The sequence below is a fragment of the Cryptotermes secundus genome, unplaced genomic scaffold, assembly GCF_002891405.2.
Source record: "Cryptotermes secundus unplaced genomic scaffold, Csec_1.0 scaffold124, whole genome shotgun sequence".
NCBI lineage: Eukaryota > Metazoa > Arthropoda > Insecta > Blattodea > Kalotermitidae > Cryptotermes > Cryptotermes secundus.
The window spans coordinates 465,820-484,225 of record NW_019735462.1 but is presented as its reverse complement, the minus strand read 5'-3'; the positions used below and the strand labels follow the sequence as shown (position 1 = coordinate 484,225).

The following is an 18,406-nucleotide window of genomic DNA, read 5'->3' as shown; positions in this document are numbered from 1 at the left end:
AATCTTCAAGTTGTAGCATACTCTGTCCTGTTATATTCGTTGTTTAACCATGCCCTTATGATAATCTTCAAGTTGTAACATATTCTGTCCTGTTATATTAATTGATTAGCCATGCCCTTATGAAAATCTTAAAGTTGTGGCATACTCTGTCCTGTTATATTCGTTGTTTAACCATGCCTTTATGATAATCTTCAAGTTGTAACATACTCTGTCCTGTTATATTAATTGATTAACCATGTCCTTATGATAATCTTCAAGCTGTAGCATACTCTGCCCTGTTATATTCATTGTTTGGCCATGCCCTTATGAAAATCTTCAAGTTGTAGCATGCTCTGCCCTGTTATATTAATTGATTAACCATGCCCTTATGATAATCTTCAAGTTGTAACATACTCTGCCTGTTATATTCATTGTTTAACCATGCCCTTATGATAATCTTCAAGTTATAGCATAGTTTGTCCTGTTATATTCGTTGTTTAACCATGCCCTTATGATAATCTTCAAGTTGTAGCATACTCTGTCCTGTTATATTCGTTGTTTAACCATACCCTTATGATAATCTTCAAGTTGTAGCATAAGCTGTCCTGTTATATTCATTGTATAAATATACCCTTATGATAATCTTCAAGTTGTAGCATAATCTGTCCTGTTATATTCGCTTAACCATGCCCTTATGATAATTTTCATTAGTAATTCATATTTCCAGTAAGACTATATTCCAGTTACTGTAATTAAGTAAAAGTCTAAATTGTGCACTTTCAGAGTACACAATATCAGCGGTATACGCGGTTAATTCAGTTAGAAAGGATGATAACATTGTAAATACTAGTCATTTGTGTACAAACTGCATCTTATGTGTTCAAACGCTTTGAAATGGTAATACACTATTACCCAGAATTGTGTTACTTATTTCTCATTCCACATAGTCTTATGTTTATCTATTACTATTTTGATGTTGTAAGGCATAAAGTTTTCTTTTAATACTGGCATATAAATATATCTCAAAATTTGTTTGAAATGTATGAAACATGAAGGGATTTTTGATATACTTGTGATAATGGTAAAGTGAACTATTTCTATATATTTGTGTAAGTGTAGCCGTATTTCAGATGAATAAATAATTACATTCATAATTATTTTGTTTAAATTAGTTGTATTTCTTTCATAATATAATGCAGTACATATAATTTGAGGTTCTCACACCGGTTGTTATGAAGAGTTGTATCTTCTGGGATACAACACCATGTATATCGTTTAAACAGACGTTTCGGAGGAACATGTCACCTTCATCTCCAGGGTTGAAGAGTAAACCATTAGAGAAACCAGCATGTAATTTGTTACATATTTATTTCAAAATGTCTGTTGACTTTCATCGGACTACATGATGTTATATCTCAGAAGACAGATCTATTCACATCCACCTCTGTGAGAACCTCAGATCAACCTTCACAGAAGATCCGCCTATCAAATTGTGATTCATTATCATCGCAGAAGAAACACGTGGCCGCCTGTAAATTCCATTTCCATTCTGCGTTCATTTTGTGAACTTTATGCAATGAATTCACAATATAAATCGATCGTGGCTTCTCACATCTGAACTTTCTCTATTAATTAATTTTCTGAGAGCATAAGCGTTTTCCTGTCTTTGATAGATGTTGAAAACGAGTGATATGTCTTTATGCGGAATGATTCCGCATTCCCCGCATGTGGTTGAATATATTTTAAATATATAAGATCATCTCAGTTCATATTAAAATACAGTTTCGTAATTTTGAATCGAGTGGTAACAATTCAATTCTTAATTTATATGCCTCCCTATAGTTAGCTCAGGAACTATGCTACAAGTAGTGGGTTCGATTCCCGATGAGGTCATTGGATATTTCAATTGACCTATTTCTTTCAGTCTCACTATGACCTTGGGGTCGACTCAGCCTCTAACAGAAATGAGTACCAGGAATCATCCTGTGGGTAAAGGGCGGCCGGCGCATAAGGCTGACAATCGCACTGCCATCTGTGAGCCGATTGTCTAGAAAATGTGGAAGCCTCGATGTCTCACAAACCTATGGGCTACCACGGCCTGTTACAGGGATAGCTGTATTTTTTTTACCTTGATCCAAATCTGCAGGTTACCCATAACTGCACTGACGTACCGAAGTAACGGACTGCATAAAGCTGAGTTGCTCCTGGGCGGCAAAAAGCGGCCGGTTTATCAATAATTTCTTCGCCCCCTTGAGACCAGGAAGTTCACTGTTATACTCCGAACTCGATACTGAATTATATATGTTTAGTGCATATTCTCACGCCCTATTTATCCAAGATCCATTTTAATAATATTATCCTTCCTTGTGCCTGGCTTCCCAAATTGGTCTCTTTCCCCAACCTTTTCGGGCCAAAATTTGTTATAGATTTATCATCGCGCTTCTGCGTGCCAAATAACCCGCTCACCTTCCTCTCTTTTATATTATTCCTTTAATATCTGGTGACAAGCATAAATTTTGGGTGTCTGATGCGAAAATTTCTCCAATTCACTGTCACTTCGTCTATCTTAAGCCAAAATACTTAGTAATTAAGCTATTTCGAAACTTTCGAAAACTAATATTTACGTTGACGGTACGAGATATCTAAACATTACAGAATTAGGAAATGAGATATCATGAGATAAGAGCGGAAGGAGATACAGAGCCAACCGAAATCAAACGTATGAAATATTACGAAAATCTTCAGCGATTAATTGAGACAGATCACAAAATCAAATGTGCAAGGTCACGAGGGCTGGAGAAGAGGGGGGATGTAACTGAGTACACGCCTTCTATTTAGTCCCAGAGTGCTTCAACGGAGCTAAGAGGGAGGGTGAGTAAATATGTTACAAATTGGATATAAGATTCAAAATATATGATATTCGAAAGTAGAAAAAAAATGTTTCTCGACATATCCTTCACCAACATTGATACACATGTCCCATCGCTTTGTCAGTGCGTCGAAACCCACAGCATAGAAGTCCTTTGCCTGTTATCTTAGACACGCTTCCACTTCAAACTTTTCATCATCAGCGAAACGTCTGCCACTCAGCTGTGAACCGATTTACGCGAAAAAAAAACACTTCTCATCGTAAACGGGAAATATTTTCTTACCAGCACCCTATGAACTGAGTCCCTTTGCCCACAAAAAACGCACAAGAGAAAGCTGCTCTTCGGTATTATACTCCTCAAACACGGTCGCCCTTTGACTACTGAAACCAGCTTCTGAACATGCGCATGAGCGTCTGCTACCTATGCTATCATGAAGTTGGAGTGTGCTACTACCTAGTGATGCACATAGAAAACCTATTACGTCCATTACAGCTGTTTTACTTCCTTTTGTGACCTATTTACTGACTCTCCCTCGTATATATCATGTCCTAAAATATAATATTTATCTGTCCCATAACGGCACGAGTAAAGACGAATTTCCGAATATGTGTTGCAATAATCTCGCTTATGATATCCGGTTGTCTTTCCCTCGGGCTTTTCTGCTGATCTGGATTGTCTTTCCACCTCTGAAGAGTCATTTCCATTCCTGAAATAAATTCCTTCATAAAGGCGAAAACTGTTCTTGGAACAAACCGACAACCCGATTCGTAATAGCAACTCTCCTTAATTAAATTCGAACCAAATTCCTTCCTTAACGTAAGACGGACGCTTTGTCAGCCCCACAAAAGACACTTATCCGGGTCTGTTATTTTTGGGATAGGCGAACATGAGTAATGTGTAAGTACTGACACTGGGGCACACTTGTTTGAATATATGTACTGTTGCGTGTAGAACCGTTGGTATGCAACGACCGCCAGATGGGCCTTTTCTGGGCAACAGCTTGGTAAACAGGTTACCGCAGTAACAGACACGAACACCACAATATAAAAGCTGTGTTTTCTATGTAGTCCGTGCCGAGATGTTATAAGCAAAGGACAAGGTTAGACCTAGTAGTAGGCCGCGCCATAGCTCAAGCGGTTAGTCGCTGGATTCCTACCGCGGCGGCCCGGGTTCGATCCCGGGTCTGGTCAAATGGGATTTATGTTGGACAAAGTGGCGCTGGGGCGGGTTTTCTCCGAGTACATCGGTTTCCCTTGCCAATCTTCATTCCACCAAATTCTCCATCATCATAATTACCCGGGTCAATAGGTCAATCAGTGGTCGCCGTGCCGAGTGGACCCAGTTGGACCCCACCCCCCACTAAGCGAATTAGATTTAATAGTAAGTTCTGTACGGGAGTGTGTGAAGAAAGGACTTGAGCCCGTAGGCAGAGGAATAACCATTGTTGGAGCCGTTACCAGGAAACGTCTAGTAACAGATTAAGAACATTAGACTGTGTTACAAGTATTATATTTTTGGACATTATCCATTGTCCTGTCTATTTTCTAAAACATCCTCCTGTTTATTTTTCAAAACACAACGTTTCGGAGACTGCATTCTGTCCCCGCCCTCAGGTAAAACCTACTCAGTTGGGTCCAATAGATAGAGCTAGCCCCTATCTCCGGAGGTAGGAACAGAATCCAGTCCCCGGAAAGTTGTGTTTTGAAAAATAAACTGGACGGTTTTTTAGAAAATAGACAGGACGGTGGAATATCCAAAAACATAATACTTGTAGCAATGTACCATCGTCACAAACTTGTAGATCTTACTAGACTGTGTGCTTTAGTGAACTGTAAAGTATGTAGATAGCGATAGTGTTATAGTCATTTGTAGTTACTACTTGTAAGTGATCAATAAATCTATTCACCAATTCAAACCCCTGCTACAGACACACTCATACGAGTGGCAATATTGTTAGTTGAAACTTTCACTTTGGTTTCACATATAAAAGTGACCATAATAATAAATTTAGTGGTGCGGATTTTTACTCTCGTCTTTATGAAGTCATGAACGAAAATACGCCTGGAATTCCTCTACAGACACACCGTGCACATGAATAAAAAGCAGTTTGTAAATGCNAGTTATCTTCATCTGTTTCCTGTTACTTGCCCAATACACACTTTCTAAATTACGTTCAATGTCCATATCAGAGAAATTCAGGAATGAAAATGACGTTACATACGAGGTTGATGCATTTGTGCATGTCGTACTAAGCAAGGTATAAAAACAGTTGCTTTATGAGGAATTAGTTCGTACCATTGAATATATGACGCAATAGACAAGGTGTCGCAGAAACCGATGTTGCTATAACCAAGTTTTACTGTATATATATATATATATCATTGGCATAGATTGGCGGTTGCTGGCCTCATGCCTTTTCGATTGACTTTAAAAAACTTTGACGGAAATAAAAACAAGGAATTCGAGATAATTTACCTATGCAAATATTCAACGATGATTTCTTGATAATATTAATTCTCAAATCCTAGAATTCATCTTATATGCTGTTACTGCCTCGTATCTTTAGCCGCGGTAGAGGGGTCATACCATCTCTCACGGAGCGAGGGGGAGCAGTCTTGTCAGCCTACGTCAGCGTGGGTACTACCAGTTTGGAATGTAGCGTCTTGGAGTGTGGTCAGGTGTATAGTACTACTCCTGGTCTCTGTAGACAATGTTTTCCGCTCGGGGAGTAACTCTGAACGGCCCCACAGCAAGGGTATAGCTTCGCGTGCCCCACAACAGTGTTGGCCTTTCCGGGCGGCTAACGTTACCAGGCAGTAACAGTAGATATTTTAGTAACGTAAACTAAATCGTATAGTGAGCAAGTGGGTTGAACATTTCAGAAAAAAAACGGGCCTATATAATAAAAAGTGATAGCTCAGTCAGCGGGGTACTGACAAAAGGTGTTCGAATATTCAGAGGAACACCAACACACAACAGTAACCTGAAATGCTCTGGAGGCCAATCAGCTTACTATCAAATGGATACCAAAGACTCTTTCCAGGGGGTAAAACAGCCGGAGCGTGAATTTAACCACTTATCTCCATCAAGCACCAAAGTGTAAATTATATGAATGCCCATTTCCACGGTTCTTAAAATCCTTTGCGGTGCTGAATTTATGTAGGAGAGAGTCCTACAGTATCGGCCGTCGTACAGTAGCGGCCGGGGCTAATTTTCGGTTTTGGCAATAGATGGGAGGAGAGTATGGTTGCATAAAGTAAGCTTTTGTATCAATATGCACTACGGCCCGGGGACTTATTTGTCTGTTCAGTCTTTTGTCTTCAGTGAGAGAGTTAAGTTGTTTCACGAAATCTTCCTGTGAAAGAGATATATTCAAGCCTCAATTACTCCTTTTCAATGTAAGAGGATAATTACAGTTATAAATCAGTATTATCTACATTCTCTATGGCTACGAAAATAGTCATTAGTTTAACGATATTGTGAATAAGTTATGAGTTATGAGGAGTGAAGCTACCACGTGGTTATCGTGCAGTATCGGCCACCCGTCTGTCTTCCAGTGTCGGCCATTATACTTTTTAACGAAAAGAGTATAAACTTATTTTTACTGCTTTTCAGGGTGAAATGGCGGACACTGATAAGAAGAGAAGGGGAAAATGGACTGAGGAATCTATGAAAATGGCGGTAGATGTAGTTATAACCCAGAAAATGACCGCTAGGCAGGCAGCAGAGTCATTTTCTGTACCAAGAAGTATTTTAGGGGACCGTTTAAGGGAAATAAGATTAGGTAATCTAGTGGATCTAACTCCTCAGATGGGTAGATTTAAAAAGACGTTTGATGATGAAATGGAAAATCAATTAGTTTCATACATGAAAGAACTGGACAGCAAATTCATGCCCCTCAGTAAGAAGGAATTTTTGCAATTGGCATTCGCTTTGGAAGAACAGGAGAATGCAAAGTGCATTATCTGTTTGGAATCATTTGATGAGGACTGGGTGCAGTGTTTGAAATGTAAAGGTTGGGCGCATGTTGAGTGCGTGGATCAAGAGAGTATTTTGTATTTTACTTGTGACTATTGTGCAAAAAAGAATTGAACTTTTGGCTTGACAGGCTTTAATTTCAGTACAAAGTTTCATTATGTTTGTATTTTATTGTTTTTTAAATAAATCTAACTGTCAATAATCATTAAGACTTCAAAATATTTCAAAATGGTTACTGGCCGGTACTGGAAAACGATTTTTTGACACCTATGAAATCAACTTCCATAATGATTTATGCAATAAGCATTAACAAAAAATGTTACGAAAAATCATTTACACACATTCATAAAACATGTTTTAAAGTAACAAATTACTGTATCATAACCTGATATAACCCAACTCTTTAAGAATTACAGTTAAAAAACTTCAAGTGGCCGATACTGCAGGACTCTCCCCTATACATGATAGCTTACATTATATGTATTTAGGTTTTGTAATAAGGCAATTCTTAGGGATATCGTAGCCGGTACAGCGACTCTCCACGGGCTCGACGATCGAGGGATCAGAGTTCAAGTCCCTGTAGGGTAACGCAGACTGCGTTACCGTGTCTCACGGTGTTGTCGCTTGCAGATTTACCTATACTTTTTCTTCAACCCTGAAGATGGGGGCGATACGTTCCTCCGAAACGTCGGTTAACACCACATATACACGGCGCCAAAGCCCAGAAGACTGCTTTCTTCATAGTCACCGCCGTGAAAGCCTCAAATCTTACACAAAATAGAACTGCTTACAGAATATGAAATTGTAACTGAAAACGTCTTATTTGGCCACGCCGTGCTAGCCGTATTAATGTCTGGGAGAAAATATGACGTCATGCCTCAAAATGGCGACTGTTTAAGAGAAAGCAATGTGAGTGTTGATTTGCATTGGTTTTATCATTGTTCCCAGGTCAACGAAATGATACAGTTTTGAAAATTTCTCCTAAGTCATCTTTATGCCCATCATGCTAAGCGACCTCTGTACCCGATACAGAATCGTTAAACATTCCTCATTTTGTTGGATTTGAGGTACTCGCTGCATAATGTCGTCTGCAGTGTTAGACTATGAAGCATGGTAGAAGTGTACCGAATTTTCGTTCTGAAGATTTAAAAAATATAGTCCTCCGAAACGTCAGTACCTAGTGCGTAACGCTTCATAAGATAGAATGTATCAGCCTTCATTTTATCCACCCAACTATGAAGTGTAATATCAGGTTTCAGGATGAAAGGTATCCAAAATAAAAAATGTATATCTCGGAAACTTATTGTCATACAGTAAGTTTCATACATACATTGTACACGTATCCGGTTTATGTCATTGGAAACGAAACCCCTGTAAGTTTTTTTTTTTCCATGCTCGGCTGACGCGCATGCGCCTCCATATTTCTGCCGCCATGTTAGGAATAACTCGGACAGAGTGATGGCTGGGAGATAGATCGGCAGATGTGGATCACTTGCTTGGCCTCCTAGATCGCCAGATTTAACCCCAGTGAATTTTTTCTTGTGGGGTTATAAGAAGAACATTGTCTACCAGGTCAAGATCAACGACCTTCACCACCTGAAAGCCCGCATAAGGGACGCTGTGACTATGGTAACACCAAACATGCTGGATCGTCTGGATATTTGTCGTGCCACCAAGGAAGCCCACATTGAAATTTATTGAGAAGGTTATAAATTCAGCAAAAACTTTGATAGTTTCCCTTTGTAATGGCTTAACCCATAAATGTGCTTTCTGAGATGTAATTATTTTATTTTGGATACCTTTCACCCGGACACTTTATATGTGTTCTGTATTGGCTTTGTGAACGACAGAGAGCGTAACAGATTATGTTGTGGTTTCCCAGCTGTTGATCACGTTGGAAGAAGAGGTTTTGATCTGCAGTAGCTGCAGAATCGCAAATAAAAATGGAGGTGTTTTAGAAAATTATACATTTAAATTATAGGAAATCTGCATTTTCCTTCTTCTGTGTTTTGAATCATATCCCTCATGTTTTTTTCAGGGTTTTTTAAGCAAATTGTATTAACTGTGTACTCTGTGATAAATATTTTAATCATAAGCGTGATTGTTATTATTATATAACCATACACAATATAGTAGTATTGAAGTAATGCTGATTAGCGAGACATATGCCACAACACAGTTCGATTGCTTGCAATTAATCGAATTAGTGGTTTCGATGTTGTGGTCGTGAGAGTGTATTTCTACTAATTGGAATCAGATGGATTTGTATTTTATGTTCTTTTTTTCAGTTTTGAAACGAAGATAATAATGAAAATAAATACAGTTAAAATTACTTTATAATAACTGGAGTTCAAGGAAACCCTATATGTGATTTTAAAAACAGGCCTACATTTCGAGTAACTAATTACATATACATAAATTAAGCATCGAGTTGAGGGCTATTCCAAAACTTTCGGTTAATTTAAATTGTTTGCATTTTTTCCGGAACTTAAAAATTTCTAGTTTTTATTATCAGTGTATGACACAAACTCCGTCTTATTGCAAATATTTATTGTAGTTCTTTTGTCTTCTCTTCTTCTACACTACATGTTTCGGCCCTAAATGGCCATCATCAGGTGTATTTCTCTCACGTAGCTTTCTTAAGAAAGCTGGTGTTTTTAAATTTTAAACTACGTGCAGTGTAACAGCTACGTGACAGTATACACCTGATGATGGCCATTTAGGGCCGAAACATGTAGTGTAGAAGAAGAGAAGACAAAAGAACTACAATAAATTGTTGCAATAAGACGGAGTTTGTGTCATGCACTTTGTAGAGTGTAACAGGATGCTTAAATATAATATTGTTTATTATCAGTAATTATTAATTTATTGGCCTTTTATCTTGTCGAATTAGGCTTCCCGGCCTATTTCCCGTTCAGAATTCTTTCTGGAATTATGACTCATAGACAGTCGGTAGGCCTCCTTGGAATGGGGGTCAGTCTCTGCATTTATGTTTTCCTTCATTTTAATCGTAATTTAAGGAAACTTTGTAATGACGTTTTCTTCTTACGCTTTTTGTCAGAATGGTAACTGAAAGATATGAGCTTCAGAATGCTTGGCATACCGGTAACTAAGGTAAGAATCCCTTAAAATAGAAAAATTAATGTGACATGAAACAGATCTGATGAGTAGGTGTTGAAATTTAGTAAAAGCTGTTTCTTCCTTAAGGTTTCTTGATTCAAATTTTGTGTGCATCTATTGTTTCTCCTATTCATATCACACGATTCGCACATTAAAAATATCTCTCTGAAATACCCCCCCCCCCCCAACACATACTCCCCTACACGCGTTTTCAGCTTCAGACTAAATTTCTCGTTTTGACCACGCAATCCTTACCTGCTGTTCCTACGTATGTCTCAAATAACAAATTTTCAAAAACTACATGTGTATAAAAACAGCAAAACTACAAATTATATGTGTGAATACTGACACTTGCTCTTCTGTCGTTAATTAAGTAGCACTCATAGTTCATAGCACTTAAGGTAAAACTATCTTGTAACAGGCCGTGGAGGTCCGTAGGGCTGTGAGACGTCGAGGTTCCCACATTTTCTAGACATTCGATTCACAGATAGCGGTGAGGTTAGCCTTACACGCCGACCGCCTTTTACCTCAAGGAATATTCCTGGTACTCATTCCTGTTTGAGGCTGAGTCGACCCCAGGGTCATAGTGCGGCTGGACGGATTAAGTCAACAGAAAAAATCCAGTAATCTAATCGGAAATTGAACTCACGACATTCCGGCTTGTAGCATAGTGCCTCAATCAACTGGCGAAAAACAGCAGTGATAATAATCCGTATTACAGTGTTCACCTTTGTCCCTCCAGATAGCAGCATTGATGAGTGTATATTTTTATTCTGTTAAGTTAAGTATCTTACTGTAAACGTAGCTACAAGCGCAGCCGGTATAGAGACTGGATACGGGTAGGACGAACGAAGGTGTCGACGTTCGAGTCTCGGCAGATATAAGATTTTCCTTCTCTCCGCGTCGTCTAAACCAACTCTGGGGCCCACTCAGCCTCCTACCTAACGGGCACCGGGGGATATTTCCCAAGGGTAAAGCTGCTAGAGCGCGAAGTTGACCACTCACCTCCAATTAGTACCGAGTTCACGAATACATGGATCTATACATCAACTCCCCCATACATCTTCATGGCTTGGTGCTTAATTATATAAGCACAAGGATAACTTTACCTTCCCTCGTAAGAACGTCTCAAGTTATTGGATTTAGATGCTTTGACGAATTCTGTTTGAAAAATAAACTCCATGGTCTGTAGTCCACAAGCGAACTATACCGGCCGAGTGACCGCCGCTTGTCAGCGAAGTTAGTGCCAACTTTAACGGATAGGGGGTGTCACGTGTTCAGCGCAACGGGTCCCCACGACCATTAATTTCGGTTTTCTAGACCGGAACCGCTATTTCCTTGAAATGGCTCCCCAATTATCCTCACGAGGCCGAGTGGACCCCGTTCCAGACCCACTACTTCTCAGAAAATCTGGTTTGGGCGGGAATCAAACCCGGGACCTCTGGATCTGTAGCCAGGTACTCTGACCACTTTACCACAGAGGCGGTCGAATTCTGTTTCAGTAAACAGAAATTGTTAAACGTCCACAGAATTTATTTTCTGAGTAAACTGTATGTTCCAAATTCAATAATGGGGTTTACAACTGCAGTATTTCCCCCGTTGAAACTTCAGCTGGCTTTGTGCTGTAATAAACTCGACGCATCTGACACGCGATAATATTTCGCTAGTTGATCCAGTGCCGACTGCGCAGAAACAGTGTTTTATTGTTCTGTCAGTCTACAAGGCTGAGCCGTGTTTCCATTTCAGCCCAATCCTCGGGGTGGCCGACTACCACCACGAGCTGTATGTGGACGGAACCAGAGTGGCCGTCTGCCTCACTCAGGCCGACACCTTCTGGACAGCCCTGTTTTTCATCATGAGCATTGCTCTCTTCTTCGCTTTGCCGCTCGTCATTCTAGTGGCGCTGTATACCATCATCGCCCGCCACCTCATGGCACACCCAGGCATCATAGCGCCACCCTGCAGGTGAGAGAACTTACTCTGTAACGAGACAGGTCACGTGAATTGCTCGCGCGTAACGAGAACGCGAGGAGACAAGGATGTCATTCAAATTCTAAAGCTTTTAAACACTTTGAAAATGTATGGCCGGAAGTCCCGTTGATGAAGCTTTGCGTCAGGTTGTTGTTGCTGTTCACTGATGGAGCTGAGCCCTTCTTCAGAAACTGCCAATTGTGCAGCTGCTCAAGAGCTTCCCAGCATTTTCTGGAACACGAAGGGTTTTTTTTTCCGTGTTCACAAGAGCCCTCCACCGGTCCCTATCCTGAGCCAGATCAATCAAATCCATACCATCTCATCCTATCTCTCTAAGATCCATTTCGATTCTGTTCACCCACCTACTTCTTCGTCTTCCCAGTGGTCTCTTTCCCTCTGGCTTTCCCACCAATATCCTATATGCATTCCTCTTCCCTTCCATTCGTGCTACATGCCCTGCCAACCTCATCCTCTTTGACTTGATCACTCTAATTATACTTGGAGAAGAGTACAAGTTATGAAGCTCCTCATTAAGCAGTTTTCTTCAACATCCTGTCACTTCATCTCTCTTCGCTCCGAATATTCCCCGCAACAGTCTGTTCTGGATTATTACTTATTACTATTTATTATTTTGACCAGTATTAAATGTCCCTTCGAGACACTGTACTTTCTTGATATGATTTAATTTGTTGTTACCATTAACTTGTTCTCTTGCTTTTTTCACTTTTTCATTTTTTACGAATTTATAGGGCTCGAGTGTTATAGGATGCTCGCTGATGACAAGCACTCTAAATTATTATTATTATTAGAAGTAGAAGTAGTAGTAGTAGTAGTAGTAATAGTAGTAGAGTAGTAGTAGTAGTAGTAGTAGTAGTAGTACGAGGAAGTGTCAGTAAATAGGTCAAAAATGGGTATATAACGTAAAACATGTGATAGTGTAACCGGGAAAGAACATTTCTTTCTCGACATATTCTGCACCACCATTGATACACTTGCCCCATAGCTTTATCGGTGCGTCGAAACCCGCAGCGCTGAAGTCTTTTGACTGTTGTCTCAGCCATATATGCACCTCTGTTTCAGCCTTTTCGTCATCAGAGAAACGTTCGCCACCAAGGTGCTTTTCTAGCGGACCAAGCATATGGAAGTCACTAGGCGCGAAGTCCTGGCTGTAAGGCGGATGTTCAAGGAGTTCCCACTTCAGTTCTTGAATTCTCTCCTGGTTTGCTCGGGCTGTGTGGGGTCTGGCATTGTCATGATGAAGCAGTGTCCCTTTTGCCAGTTGGCCTACATGTTTTCTGCGGATTGCATCACAAAACTGCAATAGAATTTCACAGTACGATGCCGAATTCACATTTTCGCCGCGCTTCTGAAAATTGGCTAACAGCACTCCCTGAGAATCCCAAAACACGGTAAACATAACCTTCGCAGCTGATACTGTAACCTTAAACTTTTTTGATTGAAAATGAACTGGGATGTTTCCATTGCACTGAAGTGCGTTTTGATTCAGACTGGTAGTGATGCATCCATGACTCGTCCCCAGTAACAATCCTGTTAAGCATATCTTCTCCTTCGTCTGCATTCCATAAGAGATGTTGCAAGGACAGACCCACTCGTTTAATTTTTTTCTAGATCTTTCAGTTCTATGGGCACCCACCGTACGTACACTTTTCAAAACTTCAAACGATCATGCAATATGCTGTATGTTAATCCATGGCAACGCCCTAGTGCAGTTGATACACTGCCTGTCGTTATCCTCCTGTCAACTGGAGTCAAGTCTTCCATCCGCTGCACAGTCGCTTCTGTCGCAATCTCAACAGTGTCGCGCATCATCTGCGACTTTCTAACGTCCTTGAGAAAATTTATTATCCGCTGTACGCAACAAACACTTCCCACTGAACACATGAAACATTTATTTATGTATATCCTCTACATTGAGTCATTTTGCCTACAAAACAATGCAAACAAACTCTGATCTTCGGTATTGAACTCCTCAGGCACGGTCGCCATTTCGACAACTGAAACAAGCTTCTGAACATGCGCATGCGCGTGTGCTACCTAGATCGTCATGCATCTGGACTGTGCTGCTATCTAGTGATATACATAGGAAATTACTATGTCCATTACAGCTGTTTTACTTCAGTTAGTGACCTATTTACTGACTCTCCTTCGTAGTAGTAGTAGTAGTAGTAGGAGGAGGAGGAGGAGGAGGAGGAGGAGGAAGTTTAAGGCTAGTTCTTTATTTAATTATGTAGGAAGATACACCAGATAGATATATTGTGACCTTTGAGTCGTGACAGCATATAATCCAACGTTTCAGAGGAACCTGAAGATGGAGACATCCTACAGGACTACAAGCTATAAAAACCCACGGCGGCCACAGTCTATATTCTCACATCCATGAAACCCCCAAAATATGTCAGTATTGGATAGAAATAATTCAGCAACAATTTGGATGACCAGACAGATTCTTAGCAATTCGAAACTTTGTTATGCTGTAGTATTACGTATATAATATTGTTAAACTTCAAATGTCGGACTATTTAAATGACTGTAGTGTGACCTGGACGGATTTTATTTAAATGCCTGCTGCTGTTGGACATTTAAATTATTTTAAGCATTTTATTAAAAATTCTGTCTATATTAATACAATTTTCATGATAAAGGAGCTATATTAACTTTGCTTTCATCAGCAAAGAACACAATGTCACATAATATTATTTTTCAGCGTCCTGTTCCACTGTATAGGTCTTAGGAGTTACGAGTGTTTGCGCCGTCTGAGTGCAAAGTTGCACTCAGCGCAAAACTGCTGAACCACAACTATACAGTGCAGCATGACGCTGAAATATATCATTATGAACTGTAGTCAAAGAAGAAGCAATTATGTGAACAACGTTGCACGTAGACGGTGAAAAAGCCCCTAAGACAGTGCCACATGAAAAGGTAAAGTTATCCCTATTCTTAACTTATTGAGCGCTACTCCATGAAGGAATATGGAGGAGTGGATGTACAGATCCACATTTTCCTGACCTCGGCATTAGCTGGAGGTGAGCGGTCAGCTTCACGCCACTGCCGCTTTACCCCCGGGGAAAAGGCCCCCTGTATCCATTGGATAGGAGGCTGGCTGGGCCCCAGAGCAGATCTGGAGGATACGCAGAAGAGAAAATTCTGACCCTACCGGGACTCGAACTACGACTCATCCTTCCTCCAACCCGTAGGCAGTCACTATACCGATTGTGCTACCCCGAAGACAGTGCCACGTATTATAACATAAGATTTGAAAATGTTTAGACAAAAAGATATACCTAATATATTTATTTATTTATTTATTGTAATTTTGATGCGTACTGTGCAAAAGATTTTCTCGCTTGTTCACAGAATTGTTCTGCTTTAAAAATTATTCCTGCTTGTAACACTTTACACATTTCCACAGTCTCTGATGTCACGAAACAGCAGCCAGTCCTTAAATAAACAGCCATTTACTGTAATCAAAACACTGAGTCCTGTTGATTTTGTAATCTACTGAGACGTGTGTTGTTTTGCAGGAACTGGAGTCACAACTCCGGGACCCAACACAGCGCAATCCGGTACCGAAAGCAAGTAGTACTGATGCTAGGTACCGTGGTTCTGTCCTTCTTCGTGTGCCTGATGCCCTTCCGAGCCCTTACCCTTTGGATCATCGTGGCACCGCAAGAAGCCGTATTCTCTCTCGACATTGAGACCTACTACAACCTACTCTACTTCTGCAGAGTCATGATCTATATAAATTCCGCCATCAACCCTATTCTCTACAACCTCATGTCCTCCAAATTCCGTGACGGTTTCATGCGGCTCTGTGGACTCAGGAACAATACTCGTCAAGATTTGTACCTCGACCGGAAAGGAACCTTCAATATGACTTCCTCAACCACAACCACTAACTGCTCCAGTGGTCTACAAGACTCCTTCTGGAGGAGATCCGTGAGGATAGCACTTCAGGAAAACAGCAGATTTAGGAGAACACAGTCGACTCACTGCGGGGACAGCAACGAGAATAAGAACGCTAATTGCATTTTGTTGAGAAGTAAATCTCATTTGGCGCACAGTGCCACGGTGAGAACAGTGGAGGAGGAAGAAGGACGCAGACAGAATGAGGAAAGCTACGTCTGAAAATGCAAGAACAAGCAATATTCATTATAGGAATCATATACCCATGTTTTCAGATCAATACACTTTGAAAGTCTGAGGCATGCTTGCCTCAGTTGGTTAGTCTGACACATTTGAGGATGTTCAGACGTGAACACGCAGTTATGCTGCAAAATATATTGAAAAGTAACAGAATAATATAGGAGAAGGTAAGCTTTTCCTTGTGCTTAATTAAGTACCGCGTCATGAAGGCGTATGGGAAAGTGGCCATATAGCTCCATGCATTATTAACCTCGACATTTGATGAAGGTGAGTGGTCAGCGTTACACTGTGATTGCTTTACCGCTGGGAAAATAACAAATTCCACTGCATAGAAGATTGAGTGAGTGTGAGAGCCGGTATGGAAGCTGTGAAAATGAGAATAACATCTTCCCCTTGTCGGGAATCAAACCCCGACTCCTGCAACCTAATGAGCATAGGCTACCGACTGAGCTATCGCGAATAGATTAGTAAAGAAAGCAACAAACCTGAGAAAAGCAGATATGATAAGGAAGATAGGAATGATGACAATAAGAAAAAGGCCAAGGAAGAGGAGTAGTAGAATATGGAATTGTAGAAGGGGAAGGAAATAATAAGATAAAACATGTAGAAGGAAAAGACAAAAAAAAAACTACGTGGCTTGAGTCCGCAAACGAACTATATTGACCTAGCGACTGCCGCTTGTCAGCGAAGTGAGTGCCAAGTAGAAGGAAAAGAAAATAAGGTAACAAAATTATTGCCTTCTTTTCACATTGAAATGTGACCTATTCCCACCGCTCTCATCTGTAATTTATTCAGAATCAAGATTCAATGTTAATCCATGGGTCTTAGATTCAAACCGAAACAAGATCACATTTCCTGCGTATGCTGTAATTAAAAAATGTGGCACTGTGCCTTGTGTACTGTGACACACAAAATGTTAAAGCCTAAAAACTGGCTAAATGTTGTGTAACCTGTTAATGTAAATATGCATTGTATTTGTACCATGATAAGCCTATATGTTGACAGAAGATACTGCTGAGGAGTACACGAATACTGACAACTTGAAATATATGGCATCGTAGCAGATCTGGTTCTAAAAATGCACCTTATTTGTCTAGCGATGTTTCTGTTTTGTGCAGATCCATGCTCTTCTCTCTGAACACAGTATTTCCTACTTGCTAATTTGTGCAATCTTTCTTTTATTCTTGACACCTTCTAATACCTGATTCAGCCATTTGTTATAGATAATTCAATATCTTTTCCTTCCTTCAAAATTTATTTTTAATGCCTTCCCCAGTACCCTTGTTCTGTCTATTCTTTGCACATGACCAAACTATTACAATCATCACTTCTAATTGTATTAATTAGTTTTGGATTCCAATTTGGTTTCCAAAAACATAGTTTTAATTCAATTCCTTCTTTATTTTCCTTCAGTATTTCTAAAAAATTTCATATTGTTTACTTGAATTTTGTTTATTGCTTCTCTTGGTTCATTTTTTGGCCTTAAATGCCTGAATTATTTTAAAATGTGCTTTATAGAGTGCTGTTTCTTCTCCTTTTTTTGGATCTCTCGCTCCATAATATTATTTGTGTAATTTATTAGAAAGCAGAAATATTTCTTACTATTCTACTGATCTTTCCATCTACTTTCTCAATTGAATTTATTTCACTTCACAAATAAATAAATAAATATGTTCATCTATGTAAGATTTGAGGTTTTCATGGCGGTGACTATGAAGAATGCCGTCTTCTGGAATGTGGCGCCATGTTGACATTGTGTAAACCGACGTTTCGGAGGAATAGATAGCCTCCATTTCCACCTGCTCATGCTCGTTCATCACTCGCGGATTTTTTATACCCTGCAGACAAAGGAGATACGTTCCTCCAAAATGTCAGTTTACACAATATCTACATGGCACCACATCCCAGAAGACGGAATTCTTCAAATGTGTTCATCTCTTTAACTGTTGTGCCTGAAAGTTTGTGACAGTGGTTTTGTATTGTCATTGGAGTGCTTGCTTGTGAAAATGTCCGTTATCTGCATAAAATAGGGGTATGTTTCTGAAATATTTGTAACCCGATGATAAAGGTTAAGTTTATTTAATATGTTCCACTAAGTAGGCACTCTTTCTACTATTGACAGCTGTGCTATTTTCTTTAATGATGAATAATTAACAAATAGACTGAGGGTGAAGATAATACACATGACACTTGTGAAATGGATACAATTAATCAGAGGTTTGTTAACTGATTAATTTCAACTGAAGTGGATTGAACATAGCCCTTTCCTACTTCCTCTCTAATATCTTCCCTTCATTTTCAGTCATGTTGAGACCCACCTTCAG

The 18,406-nt window shown here is 39.9% G+C and overlaps 1 protein-coding gene across 1 annotated transcript in view; it reads left to right on the top strand.

Moving 5' to 3' along the window:
- Positions 1-17,770, top strand: part of LOC111869284 (neuromedin-U receptor 1) — a 260,815-nt gene extending 243,045 nt beyond the window's left edge. The window contains exons 5-6 of the mRNA XM_023860680.2: positions 11,694-11,912; positions 15,461-17,770. Of these exons, the coding sequence (XP_023716448.1) occupies positions 11,694-11,912; positions 15,461-16,064 (823 nt within the window). The 3' untranslated portion in view covers positions 16,065-17,770. The remainder of the gene's footprint in view (positions 1-11,693; positions 11,913-15,460) is intronic.
- The last annotated feature ends 636 nt before the right edge of the window (positions 17,771-18,406 follow it).